At 32.3% G+C, this 15,349-nt stretch overlaps 1 protein-coding gene across 2 annotated transcripts in view; it reads right to left on the reverse strand.

Moving 5' to 3' along the window:
• Positions 1–15,349, reverse strand: part of RhoGEF64C (Rho guanine nucleotide exchange factor at 64C) — a 124,696-nt gene that overhangs the window by 35,217 nt on the left and 74,130 nt on the right. For both annotated transcript variants that reach the window (XM_090107792.1, XM_090107793.1), the window contains one exon: positions 9,495–9,607. In XM_090107792.1, the coding sequence (XP_089963918.1) occupies positions 9,495–9,566 (72 nt within the window). In that variant the 5' untranslated portion in view covers positions 9,567–9,607. The remainder of the gene's footprint in view (positions 1–9,494; positions 9,608–15,349) is intronic.

Below are 15,349 nucleotides of genomic sequence, written 5' to 3' on the forward strand. Positions count from 1 at the left end.
AACGTCTAGCATTCAAGTATGCAACGAAGGACCCATTATATAATCTAGAAAACGATATGTAAATAGGACTTGCAATTATTATTGGTTATAGAAATTAAACACAAGAATATTGTTCATTAGGTACAGTTTACGCTTTAAGTTACCTGTCTACGTAAGATAAAATATCTATCGTGGTGGTAATAGCTATCTTTCGTGATCTTGTAAAATCTTATCTGAATTCAAAATTTCTGGGAGATGAATAGGTCAAGTTTAGAACATGTCACTATTATGTATTCACATGTGATTGAGTTATATGTTTTGGATTATACGTCATTGAACTACTGCTAAAATTATTTCATTATTTGGCTTTGCAATGAAAGATCCTAAATATAAATATTAGATATTATACAAATCATCTAAAACTATATCTAACGCAAATGCACAAATACGGATATATCACGGATGTTGTAAAAGTAAAACTAGAGAAAAAAATACACGGAATGTGCACACAGAAATTATCTTCTATCCACAAGTAAATACCATTCAATATAACGCCACACTAACACACATGTATACTTTCGAAACTTAAATAATTTCAACAATAGGACCAATTTGAAATAGTCGTGAACCATGTGACCTTATTTTATTATTACATGCCAATCGTGATGTTAAGATTAGGTTTTCAGTGCATTCCGAACATACAATTGATTGCTGCATCTATTTGAAAGGAAGGTCGTTCGTTAAATAGATCACATTTTTATAGAGCTATTATTGTGCTCATAAATGCCTCGTTGGTCAAGGGGTTACCATGTTCGGTTTACGTTTGAAAGGTCCCGAAAATAATTAATTAATAACAAGGATCTAAACGTCTAATTAGAACTTGACATTGGTATTGTTTCTTAAGACAGACTAAGGAAGTAATCGGTTAATTTTGATAAAACAATCTGGGTTGAACCCCGGTGTAAGAAATTCGCGATAATATTTCATCATTATTCCAAATTCATATAAAGCCGTCGGTACCTACTGTGCCTAATTTCTGTCGAATCATATCGAATAATCTTTAAAATAATATGTACATACTTACTTTTAATTTTACACAGGTTGCTTTTACACAAATTTCACAGGTTGTTCCTAGTTTTATTTAGCGATTGATCGGAGTATCATACGAATTATATAATTATACGAACTAAATATATAAAAAAATATATAAATTATAATTATACGAATATAGGATCCTTATTAAATAAAAATGCTTTCAAGTTTTACCAACATTAATATGAATAATTTTTCCAAATTAAAATGAAAATTTAAACGTCGATTCTAAATTTCTGTTAAACTCAAATACACCAGATTTTATGGAACATTCAATACTTAAATTTTTTAGATTACAAAAAAGTTTTGTCAAGTTTAATCTCAGTATCTACGAAGTTTTAAGATGCGAGAGTTTTCTTAAGAAGTTTTAAGTTCAAAGAAAAAGTTATAGTTGCATATTTCTTCGGATAAGATTCACGTAGTACATTTACTTTGAATATAATTATTACTTCGAGACTTTACAAACTTAAAAAGTTTTATTTGGATTTGTTTTTGAATTATAAAACGATTAACATGTCATAGACACTTTATTGCATAATCTATTTATTTTATATAGCAACTATAAAATAAATAGATTCCCTACATAATGTTATAACCCCGATTTAACTTAATAAAGTCAAGGTCTTGATAAAGCAAATAGCTTTGTAAACAGCAATATAGAGACAGAAAGGTTTTCTTTCAACTCTATGATGGAAATTGGTGAAATTAATATTTTAAAAATAACTTACACTTAAAAAATACAGATTGTTTTTTTAAATGTAATATACAGTCATTGTTGAAGTCACAGTTGAAGTCTATTCGAATCTCTCGTTGATACATAGCACACAAAATACGCCTATATGCCTAATCGTTTGTAGTATTAGTACCTACATAATATTATATTATAATGTCAGTTATATGATTGCTAACATTACAACCTTGGGCCCATAAACTCCAGACTAAAAGCAAGCCTTTAGCAAAGTAATTGCTAACTTGTAACGCAAGTGATTTTCACTTTTCTTACATTTAACAGCTGCTTTCATAATATACAAATGTATGTTCCCACGCTGTTATGGATCTAACTTTTCTCATTTAAAGATGAGAACACATGAGATATGTCTAGATATATATCCACACCTACATAATGAGGTTCAATGTTTTTGCATATGAAAATAGTACTCACGCACAATACATTTTAGAAACGCAAGATTAACTTGTACTTACTAAGATAGTCACAGAATGGCTTTAACGTGGTCAGGGAATCTTTGAATCTTATCTTTTTCTTATTCTTCCTTTTATACACGTATTATGTAGATACATATATTTTAAAAACAATGTTTTTTTCTATATGTCTCAATATTTATCCTTCTTTAGATTATGAAAGTAGTCAAAAACGTTTTATTTATATTTTACTAGCGACCCGCCCCGGCTTCGCACGGGTGCAATGCTGATACTAAATACACTACAGAAAAACTGTGAACGTTGTATATAAAAACATAGCGGCCGGCCGGCCGGTACCGCCGCAAACGCTACGTCCCGCAATTTTTAAATCTGTAATATCTTCGAAAATATTCACTTAAATCATACGGTGTAAAGTGCCATATAGATCTATATTAAATGAACAATGTATTCAAGGTATTTAATTGGTTAAGGATTAATGCTGTATTGGTGAAAATCGCTTCGAAAATTAGCTATTATTTGTCGTAAAAAGTAAATGACAAAAAAATGTTATTGTGGGTTATCCATAAGAGATAGACATATACCATCACGGACTTTTCTGTAGACCTTTTCAATGTGTATAATACTTAGTACATTATTTTGATAAAACTCGTAGGGTTCAGCCTGCGTTTGCAATATAAGTGGAAACAATGTAATTTTTTACGACATCACATTAGAAACCTCAAAAATAACAGTACTTATCCACTATTTAATGGATGTTATTATACATATAAACCTTCCTCTTGAATCACTCTATCTATTAAAAAAAACCGCATCAAAATCCGTTGCGTAGTTTCAAAGATTTAAGCGTACAAAGGGACATAGGGACATAGGGACAGGGAAAGCGACTTTGTTTTATACTATGTAGTGATAGTGATTGAACATATGTACATTATCGTACCTATGTCGTGTATATTATCTAAGCAGTCGAGAAATTCAAAGCCTTGCGGTTCAAGGTTGCTAGTAATTAAATTAGCGTCAAAACTTCGCACCTTTTCCAAATACAACGTATTATTATTTCGAAGTTAGCATACTAGAGAATATGAAAGGTACCCTTTTCGTAACTACGTTAGCATTTTTTGGAATAGATATTCATTAATTTGAAATTTTCACTTCAGAAATAGAAAGAGGTACCTACTTAGTATAATACCTTACAGAAATCATCCCAAATACCTATGTATTTAAAATTTATTTATTAAAGCACGAATATCTCTTTATCTGTTGTTTTTTTAAATGAAATATTATAAAGTCATTGTTGAAAAAATTTACTAGGTATCAAGTAATTTTTATTGAAAAAAAAACGCTATTTTAAAATCAATTCAACATAACTGCTCCTACCGTTAAAATGTGAAAACATATTATATACGAAGGTGAATATTATGGTAGTAGCTTGTACCGTATACCTATATAATTAATGACGTACTCTGATTTCACGATACATCGATATCACGTATCAACGCCTAACCCGAGATTAATGGCCACTATTATTTCTAATGTTTACAATATTGTATAGCTTGAATGTTATATTAATTAAAGTAGACGTAAAACGATTTAAATTTAGATTAATTGAATGAAAAGGAATTAATTATTAAATTGGATGAATTAGAATTAATTTATAATTAGGATAGAAAAACACAAAACTAACCTAGCGAATAATGTTAAATCTAAGTCCCTACCTACTTTGTGTAAATTTAAAAGCCTCAAGGTAAAACTATATTATCATATTATTTTTCTCTGAAAATAAAATTAAATAAATACTAATTTATAAATAATTTAATTAAAAGAAGGAAAATCCTCTACTAATTGTTCAATTCCTAGTAAGATAAAATAATTTGGATAATCCAAAAGTGCACGCCTCATAATTTTTTTTTAATAAATATTTATTAATTATTATTTTTGTTTCTTTAATAACAATTAAACCACATCGAATCAGACCCTGAAAAATGAAAGGGTTCTATTCCTGAGCATACTCAAGCGTAAGAGAAAAAAAAAGACTCGATTAGTAAAGTATTTCGGTCGCTATCGTGTTAACAAGAAAAAGGATCCGCACATACAGACACACGGACGTCCAAGACAGAACTTTTTTAAACTGTTTTTTAACTAGTTTAAATAACAAAAATGACATCAAAAATATCATGAACGTTAAAAATAGTGTTTTTTCTTAATATGTGTGTGTATGTATTATCTTACAAGTGCAATGTATGATACATAAAGACATTTTAAGTTTGAAAAATCAGATGTTTTGCGCGAAGTGACAGTAGTACCCACCTCAACGCTTCGCTTATGAGGCGTGCAAATGGACTTTATGTTCTTATTAATTCCCACTCAAATGGTTCGTAATTGTCATTCAAGGCACATCTCAAAACTAGACCTTTCTTTATTTCTCAAAGAAGCCTTGTATCAAACAAAATCAACAATTTATTTCCAGGAAGATTCCCTTGACTTTATTTTTCTGAAATATTATATCGTTGTAAATTCCTCTGAGAAAATTGTCAAGACCCTTCATCCCTTCATTTTATTGTTTACTTACGGCATAACTACAACCATCTACAATTCACTTGTTTGAAGGAAAATTATAAAACTAAAGTTACATCTCTTTCTACCGGGGTAAAAAAATTACGCAGTTTTTATGAAACACTTGAGATACGTATTAACATTTAACATACAAAGCTACAGTAATCGTATTAAAATCATTTTTTATATAAAAATCCTAATCAAATCATCCTACTTCTAAGTGCAGAATTGCCAAATGAACAAATTGCCTATCAAGTAATTATATTATGTAACTACAGCATAGACAAACGACAACCACGCTAAACCTAGCTTCCCAACAAACACAGTGATGTCAATTCTATACACAAGTCCATATCACAATACTAGTGTTTAGACACAGATTGCTACGTTTAGGTAAGAAGATCTTGTAAGCCATTAATATCCGCGTCGCGCCGCTTAGTCCGTTTTCTTATGGGCATGCTTGTATGGAAAGGTATACATTTTTGAGTAAAGCAATGCCATTTGGTACGAATGTTGTACTCGTCCACCTAAGCCCAAATCGCCTGGTAGCCAGTGTCTACTCCCCGGCAGAAGGGAGGGAGGGGGGGTTATAGAACAGAGCGCCCGGCGCTCGGAAAAAAAATTCTGGCGGATTCATTTGGCCCTTTGAGTCGAGTTTGGTGTCGTTATCAGGTAACTAGATGATGCCCGATTCATTCCCCATACCAGTTTTTTAGGGTTCCGTAGCAAAATATGTCACAATCTTTAAAATAATAAACTTTTGGCAGTGGCAAAATCCAAACAAACCAGTATATTTTTATATTTTTGTATCAAACTTGGTTTATAAAAAAATACTGTCTGAAAGGCCATTTCATGCAGATTATAAAAACATTAACATGTAACATATATCTTACCATTTTCAATGTGAAATAAATTATAGAAAGTACAGGAACGTTCGTCAGCGCAGCGTAGGGGACGGCTAATAGACCCGAAAAATAAGCAATAACATAAAACAAAAACCAGTCAAGTGCGAGTCTGACTCGCCCATCGAGTGTTTCGTACTTATTTGTCCTATACCATGTTATCTTGTCTGGTAGGACCTGGTTAACTGATACACACACACTTTCGTCTTTATAATATTAGTGTGATTTTTAATCATCTTCAAATTATAAACGAAGTCAGGTAACATTGTTAAAAATAAAGATATATAATAATAGAACGTTTTTGTATTAATAATAATGACAACCACCTCCACAATTACATAATTCGGTACATTTGAGCTGGCGTATAAAACACTTCAATCTGGAATTGCAAGATTTCACGCACCGACATCTTATCAATTCAAAGCTTCTCTTTTCTTTGTATTTCAGATGGGCAAGGAACATTTTGATTATTTTAGGTCCCTAAATATATACAGCCTGTAAAACTGCCCTTAAGGTGTGTTGTTTAAGGGCAGCTTCTGTGGGAGGCAAATTTTCGATTTGCCTGTCCGTTTTTGTTAAAAATTTGTTTGCGACCCTCATTTACTGTCACAGTGGGGTACAATGTGAAAAACAAACATGTACTTATAATAATTATAAAAAAAATATAAGTTCTGGATAAGAGTATCCTTAAAATACCGTGACCGTCCTTACCTATCATGCATTGTAATCACAAACTTTTCAATTTCACTGTCTGCATATTTGCCACTGTAAAGTGCTTCAAAACCTCGTGTGACATTCGGATATGCCTTCCATACCTCAAATGCAGGTGTACCTATAGTTCTTTTAGACCTTCTACCTTGGAATACATGATATTCTGTACTAGCCATATCTGTCGACTGTTCTTAACATTATTTTGGCTACTACTACTATATCGTGTGTTCCAAAGCTAGAAGGTCTAAAAGAACTATAGGTACACCTGCATTTGAGGTATGGAAGGCATATCCGAATGTCACACGAGGTTTTGAAGCACTTTACAGTGGCAAATATGCAGACAGTGAAATTGAAAAGTTTGTGATTACAATGCATGATAGGTAAGGACGGTCACGGTATTTTAAGGATACTCTTATCCAGAACTTATATTTTTTTTTATAATTATTATAAGTACATGTTTGTTTTTCACATTGTACCCCACTGTGACAGTAAATGAGGGTCGCAAACAAATTTTTAACAAAAACGGACAGGCAAATCGAAAATTTGCCTCCCACAGAAGCTGCCCTTAAACAACACACCTTAAGGGCAGTTTTACAGGCTGTATATATTTAGGGACCTAAAATAATCAAAATGTTCCTTGCCCATCTGAAATACAAAGAAAAGAGAAGCTTTGAATTGATAAGATGTCGGTGCGTGAAATCTTGCAATTCCAGATTGAAGTGTTTTATACGCCAGCTCAAATGTACCGAATTATGTAATTGTGGAGGTGGTTGTCATTATTATTAATACAAAAACGTTCTATTATTATATATCTTTATTTTTAACAATGTTACCTGACTTCGTTTATAATTTGAAGATGATTAAAAATCACACTAATATTATAAAGACGAAAGTGTGTGTGTATCAGTTAACCAGGTCCTACCAGACAAGATAACATGGTATAGGACAAATAAGTACGAAACACTCGATGGGCGAGTCAGACTCGCACTTGACTGGTTTTTGTTTTATGTTATTGCTTATTTTTCGGGTCTATTAGCCGTCCCCTACGCTGCGCTGACGAACGTTCCTGTACTTTCTATAATTTATTTCACATTGAAAATGGTAAGATATATGTTACATGTTAATGTTTTTATAATCTGCATGAAATGGCCTTTCAGACAGTATTTTTTTATAAACCAAGTTTGATACAAAAATATAAAAATATACTGGTTTGTTTGGATTTTGCCACTGCCAAAAGTTTATTATTTTAAAGATTGTGACATATTTTGCTACGGAACCCTAAAAAGCTGGTATGGGGAATGAATCGGGCATCATCTAGTTACCTGATAACGACACCAAACTCGACTCAAAGGGCCAAATGAATCCGCCAGAATTTTTTTTCCGAGCGCCGGGCGCTCTGTTCTATAACCCCCCCTCCCTCCCTTCTGCCGGGGAGTAGACACTGGCTACCAGGCGATTTGGGCTTAGGTGGACGAGTACAACATTCGTACCAAATGGCATTGCTTTACTCAAAAATGTGTACCTTTTCCCATAAGAAAACGGACTAGCTTGTCCGACTACCCGCAGCCCGCACAGGCGATTACACGGCCGTGTTCTTGCATAATCATTACATATATTGCGAACAACAATAATACATACTGGACAATTGTCAGAATGGGTTTAATTATTCATAAAGAACCTATTTTTATTGTTTTGAGGCTTAAGTTTAAACTCGTGTCTACGTTTAAGGATTAGACGAACTCAATTGTAAGATAAATGATAATCGGATAGATCTTTTGAAATTAAACAGAACGTCGAATACGAACTATTTATGGATAGTAAATTAGGTTCATAGTGTAACGTAACGAGAACTCGTGAATTGAGAAATTATAATAAACTAGCAATGCCCTGCGGTTTCACACGCATAGATAGCGATATCGTTACAGTGAAAAGTCTACTATAGGTCGGACTATAGGTTTAATTTTTAATCACATGAAAATCACCTTTACCCCGTCCCGCACTAAGGCCTTTTTTTTTGTTTTAGTGGGGAAATCTTTCATAGATACCCACGGCCTCCGGGGGAGGGGCCGTGGGTTATGTCGGATTCCTACCGACCAAAACCCCACTGTGTTCCGTCAAGACGCATATTGGTAGAATTCCTCCGTGACCCCCGCACTACGGCCTGCTCGAACAGTATACCTACTATTTTCTGTAGATTGACACTTTTAAAAATTCGTTATATCTTTTGAATGGAATATCCAATTCTTTTCATTTAAAAAGTATTTTGCTGGTATTGAAACAGTCTATAATAAAACATCATTTAATGGGATAAGGATTAATATATGTGTATGGATAACATGGTTTGATTGCTGTCGGCACTTCTATTTACTTTGAAAACGTAAAAAAGTTGTTGTAGTAACATAACTACTGAAGATGGACATATGGTATCGCGGACTTTCTTGTAGATATTGATCCATTCTATAATACCGTAGAACATTTTTTTTGTTCTATCTTCAATAGATTCCGCAGCGCACGCGATGACAGAAGTTTTATTGAGGATTTTTTTACACCTTGGGTTACATTATTGCATTTTTGGTAAGGATCTCTAATTTTTTTGAAAATGCAATATAGCCTAAGTATGTTGCTCAGTAAAGATGCAGCTTTCTAATGGTGAAAGAATTTTTGAAATCGGTCCAGTAGTTTTTGCGTGAAAACCATACATACATACATACATACTTACACACATACTTACAAACTTTTCCTCTTTATAATATTAGTATAGATAATCGCTAGTCGCTACCTATCCGTCTAATTACATTACTTCAGCATAATAAACGTAGGCACTAATAATACGCACTAAAATAAATGTATCTTCAATTATCTATAAATTAGCCCACAATATTTTTTATGGTACAATTCTTTTTCCATAATTTTATCATTTAACTGTTTTGAATGCCTATTTACTATACGTACTACAATACTACACAACCAAAAAAATAAAAAAAATATATCCCAAATACACAGACTAATAATAATATACTACGTACATACAACCCAAATATCATAAATTAACATTTTTGATAACAGCGCCATCTATCCAAATCAGCACGAACTACGTACCCTCTGAGACGCGTAACATGGGGGGTCGAGAGCGCCCCCGGGCCGAAACATCGCCGCGCTGACAGCTGCCATCTGCCGGCTACCTCACTTTGCCCTTCCACCGAGACATTGCTCTGGAACAATAGGTTGGAATTAGAAAAGAACCATCACAATGACATCGAGAAAATCGTTAAAATTGTTTTAAAAAAATTGAACACAGATTCAAAAAGCTGTGAGGCTTTCTTTCTAAATTTCGTCGTATTTACCTACAGTATTTTAGTCTTATACCATTACATAAAAACGCGTTTTCTAAATATTACTTTTATTCAAATATCAATTCTATATTATCTCAATGTTCTACGCACCATCAATAATTTCAACGTTTCCTTACTTGTATTTTTTTATAAATTAAAGTAAAAAGTATTTAAGTACTTACCTACTTACTAAGTTACTAACTAGGTAAAAAATAAAAATAAACCGAACGTAGGTATTTTATGGATGACGGTTTCCCGTTTTCTTTTTTTCAGACGAATTCCTGTTCATGTTACATAAAAAGTTTGTTTTATTTTTCTTATACGGAGTGTAAAATCGGAAATATAAAATTTCACTATTAATTATTTTATTTATTACTTTTATACCTGACTTTCAAATACACCAATTATTTAATCAACCTTCACAAATTACTACTTTTATTTTTTGCTTATTAAATTCCCGCCATTTGTTGCACAGATAACAATAAGCATAGAGTAAAGAAATACAACTACAGATAAAATGTAATTTTCAATTATTATTATTTTTTTCATTAAAGATAACAAATACCTATTATTTTTAAGATTGTCATGATTAACTAATTTAATTACAAAGTTAACATGATTCATCGGTAATGTAATATTTCATAATTTATATCTCAATAATATCTAATATCTTCCGTAATGTATAATATTGTGTTGCAAAAGCCCATGTGATGTGACATTTAATTTATTTCCCATGTATCAAGTATTTATTGCTTATTGTTTTTATGAAGGTGGCATTTTTATGTCTGCATATTTTTTTTGTTTATAAAATACATTATTATTTTATATTATATTTTTATCTATACTAATATCATAAAGAGGAAAGGTTTGTATGTAATATGTATGTATATATGGTTTTCACGCATAAACTACTGGACTGATTTTGGTGAAATTTGGCACAGATAATCTTTAGACCCTGAGAAAGAACATAGGCTACCTTTAATTGCGAAATATGTATCACGTGCGAAGTCGGGGCGGACCGCTAGTCTTCAAATAAATTGAGAACAAATTCTTGATATAACTAAAAGGCGAAAACTGATGCTACAAGCGTAGCTAATACATACGTTAAGTGTCAAAAAATATAAACCTTCTACAAATTTCAGTCAACTCATAGGCAAACAATAAAAAAATACGTACAATTACACTAAATTCAGGTGCATAGACAATACTGGCCATTTCTTTTTTTATTAATTAAAAGGCTAATTTTGACAGTTCATTTTAACGAAGTACTTTTTCAAGAAGTGTACAGTTTATCTAGGCTGTTTACCGACTAGTGTGGGAACTGTTAATAGGAAGCGGGGTCAACGACCCGGTGCACGGTGTCGGATGCGCAAACGCATTACACAATAATGGCTGCTGTGAAACAAAAAACTTTTCGAATTGTCATCATGACTCAGCATGTACGTAGTAATTATGAATGAAGTTTGTTAGCTCTTTAATGTTTTGCTTGGTATAAACACATGATTAGAATTTCTACTCATGTGGTATAAAGCCTGACTTCTTGTTTGGTGTGAAATTTTGGAAATCTATGAATTTCTAGAGCCTATAACGTTCTGATGGTGACGACAAACGTTGCTTTTGGACTTGGCTTGAGGCTTACATGCAATTGGTAAGTAGCACGCATACAAGGCGCTTGTCTTATCTTCACCTTCACGTAAAAAAATAATCATTTTATACTGGTCAAAATTAATAAACATATGCGAATCATTGAGTTAATATGTACTACGTAGGTTTAACTCAGTGATGCGAATAGATTGTTTCTTACTTAGGTACATGTCAAATAAATTTTATAGTTTGTTATTAACATGCCAATAACAAATTGCACTAATTATAACACTAAATAATTTACTTTATCATCTCAAATGATACGTAGGCTACAAAACAACAATAACTAGATTCGGGGTTAAGAATTTGAACCTAGAACTTAGGCACGAACCAACGCCACATTACGATTTCAACCTTTAAGACCTTTAGTGGTGTGAATCGACGAAAATTTCTGTTTTTACTCTACATTGCTTCTTCGATAAGAACGTTATCTATATGTGTAACAGCGAGTTCATACAAAAGGAGCAATCTACATCGAACTGCATGTATATTGCCTTGGACCCAGTGACTGTACGATTGGCCTTTAAGTAAGGGCAAACCAGTAAATAATGCAACTCAATGCAGCTTATGCTTGAGACAGCCAGAACTGTTATTATTGAATTTCTTGTTTATTTAACAAATACTAATAAATAAATATGGTTTCTATAAATGAATATGTATCTATTTAATAATCATGCACACATGAATGAATATGATATGTAATATGTTTGTATAAGAATTAACCCAAAAAAATAAGGCACTTATGCCCCTAATTTTTTTGGGTTGACTTATTTTCGTTTTACCGTATCATCGTAATATTATCTACTATTGTTACAACAATTAAAATTATACACAATTACTAAATTACAGTAATTTGTAATTACAACTATTATATTATGTACTTGTACTATTATAATTACGCTCGTATCATAAAGCTAAAAATTGATTGTATCAACTTTACTCCCTTATAATAACGCCCATATCACGGTATTACATAGATATTGTAATACTGTGCCCATATCATTATAGAGCACACCTCATTATTCCTTACCTCACACAGTGACACACACAAACACATACGTGTGTATGTGTAATGTGTATACAATCCAAGATTAATTCGAGTTAAAGTTAAACCCTAGTTATTTAATTGTCATTGACGTATTAACTTTCTTGTCCACATTGTTCTCTCGTTTCTTGTGTGTTCTCTCGTCGAAAACACGCAATGTTATTACACCAAACTTTATTGTTATTACTATCAACCCATTTATTAATATTCGAATATTCGTTAATGAGTGGCAATTAAAGTAATGTGCTAATAAATATTTTAAAACGTATTGCGTTATATTATATTAAGAATGTTGAAAGCTTCAAGGTTTTATGAGATTTACAATGTGGTAGGTCTTATTAAAAAAGTACAACAGAAAGTTTATGGTAACTCGTATTAATACCTACGCAAAAAAGTAATGATTTATTTTTAAATATTTAGAAATTCACATTATGGGACTTATACACAGATTGCTATTGAATCAAATCATAAAAGAAAAATTATAGTAAAGGCTCTCATAAGCACTTTAAAACAACACAATCCAGGTCGTTTGTGAACTACAAGTTCTATACTATATTATAAGAACTAGATTTCCGCCCGCGGCTTCGCCCGCGTTTTCAAAGGAAAACCCGCATAGTTCCCGTTCCCGTGGGATTTCCGGGATAAAACCTATCCTATGTGTTAATTCAAGTTACCCTTTATATGTGTGCTAAATTTCATTGTAATCGGTTCAGTAGTTTTTACGTGAAAGAGTAACAAACATCCATACATCCAGACATCCATACATCCATACATCCATACAAACTTTCGCCTTTATAATAGTATTAAGATTTGTTTGTTTGTTTGTTTGAACGCGCTTATCTCGGGAACTACTAGTCCGATTTGAAAAATTCTTTCAGTGTTAGATTTCCTATTTATCGAGGAAGGTTATAGGCTATATATCATCGCGCTACAACCAACAGGAATGGAGCCACGAGGGTGAAACCGCGCAGAGCAGCTAGTCAAATATAAACTCTTGGGATACTTTTCCTCTTGGGCACAAATGTATAAAATTATGCAAAAACGTACTCTGTGTGCGGGCGAAATTCCACCGTATGTTTACACGCAAAACACCATCTCAGGATGTCAATAAAAACGACTTCAGATGTCTGCTATAAAGCTACGTAAGTGGCCTGTAAATACTGCACTTTAATTACTGTTATTAACTTATAACGGCTATGTTTTTATCATTACAGTTCATATAAATACGATCTATTTAATAACGATATTCTGCCGACGCTTTTTAAATGCCGTTTTTATAAAATCAGATGATTTTTTTTAATTAAAAAGGACTTATAAAATCTATACTAATATGACAAAGATAAAGAAAAAAGTTTGTTTGGTTGAACGCGCTAATCTCAGGAACCACGAGTCCGATTTGAAAAATTATTGCACTGTTAGATAGTCAATTTATCGAGGAAGGCTATAGCACAGATTTACTAGGCTATAGGCTATATATTATCGCGCTTAGAGCCGAGCAATGCGGAAAAAACCGCGGGATCAGCTAGTTATGACTTATGATATAGTTATTTGAAAAGTGCATCTTGTATTCAATTAAGGTAGCTGTTAAACTTAAACACATACATACAACATGACCTACTAGTAGTTATTTGAATACATTATCTAATTTAGGTTTAGTACATAAAATTAAATATTGGAATACAGCTGGGTTCCACTTTTTACAAATACTAATATTGACTCTACCATGCTTAACATTTCTTTACACCTGTATCTCTAATGGGCATAAAGTAGCTCTGCTTGCTTAATTTGTTTGCTAAACTTTCTTTTTAATTACACTGCAATTGCATACAGAATCCAAATATTTACTGAGTTTCACAATTATTGTCCATTAAATCCACAAACATATAGGTAGAGACTAGCTGACTATCTGTGCCGCGCGGTTTCACCCGCATTGCTTCGCTCCTATTGGTCTTAGGGTGATGATTTATATATCTATTATTATCTATTATCTATTATTTATTTTATATTTATATATATATTATTTATATATTTATATAGCCTATATCCTTACTCGATAAATGGGCTATCTAACACCGAAAGAATTTTTCAAATCGGACCAGTAGTTCCTGAGATTAGTGCGTTCAAACAAAAAACAAACTCTTCAGTTTTATAATATTAGTATAGAAGAAATGGGGTATAATCAAGTCTCTCTCTCAAGGCTCATTTTAATTCTAAAACAAACTTTGTGGACTCTATTAAACTAAAACGTGACCTATTTTTATGTTAAAACATGAATTAATTTAATTTCTTGCTTTTCTTTTATCTATGAGCATTAATCTTTTCCGCATGTTTTATTTGCAATCTCTTAGTAGAAGTATTAAAGATCAGCGATAAATCCGTTTCATTTGTTTTTTCTTTACAGAAAAGTAATTATTTCCGTAATAAAATTTATCTTACTGGCATAATCGCGCAATATACTATGCTAAAAATAGCACACAAATTGCACATAGCATAATTTTAGAAAATAACAGCCATCCATTTCCCATTAGCATTTCAAAACATACAGAAATACACAATATCATATTCTAGGTCAGTAGAGCGAAGGGTTTCAATACCGGAACAAAAACATAGTGAATTTTCACTAAAATCGCCATTGACAGTCAGCGTGCATCTCAAGCCACTTTCTACAATGGGCATACATACAAATGCTAGAGACTTATGCCTATTAGGCAATAAAGACGTTAGGTGTCGAGAGTATGAGCTGAATATATTATATATCGATTATATGGACATTTATCAGTTACAAGAACGACACAATGTATGTGTAAGTTAGCGAATGTTGCTACAATGTTGCGCGAAAAAGAGTCGACAGCTAAATGCTCTATATAAAATAAAATGTGAAATGTTTGTTGTTGTTGTGTTTTTAAGATGATGAAATTTATAGTTTAGATGAT

This window comes from Colias eurytheme, chromosome 12 (assembly GCF_061535395.1).
Source record: "Colias eurytheme isolate Ceu_HAF_F1 chromosome 12, ilColEury1 Martin Lab GWU primary, whole genome shotgun sequence".
NCBI classification, from domain to species: Eukaryota; Metazoa; Arthropoda; class Insecta; order Lepidoptera; family Pieridae; genus Colias; species Colias eurytheme.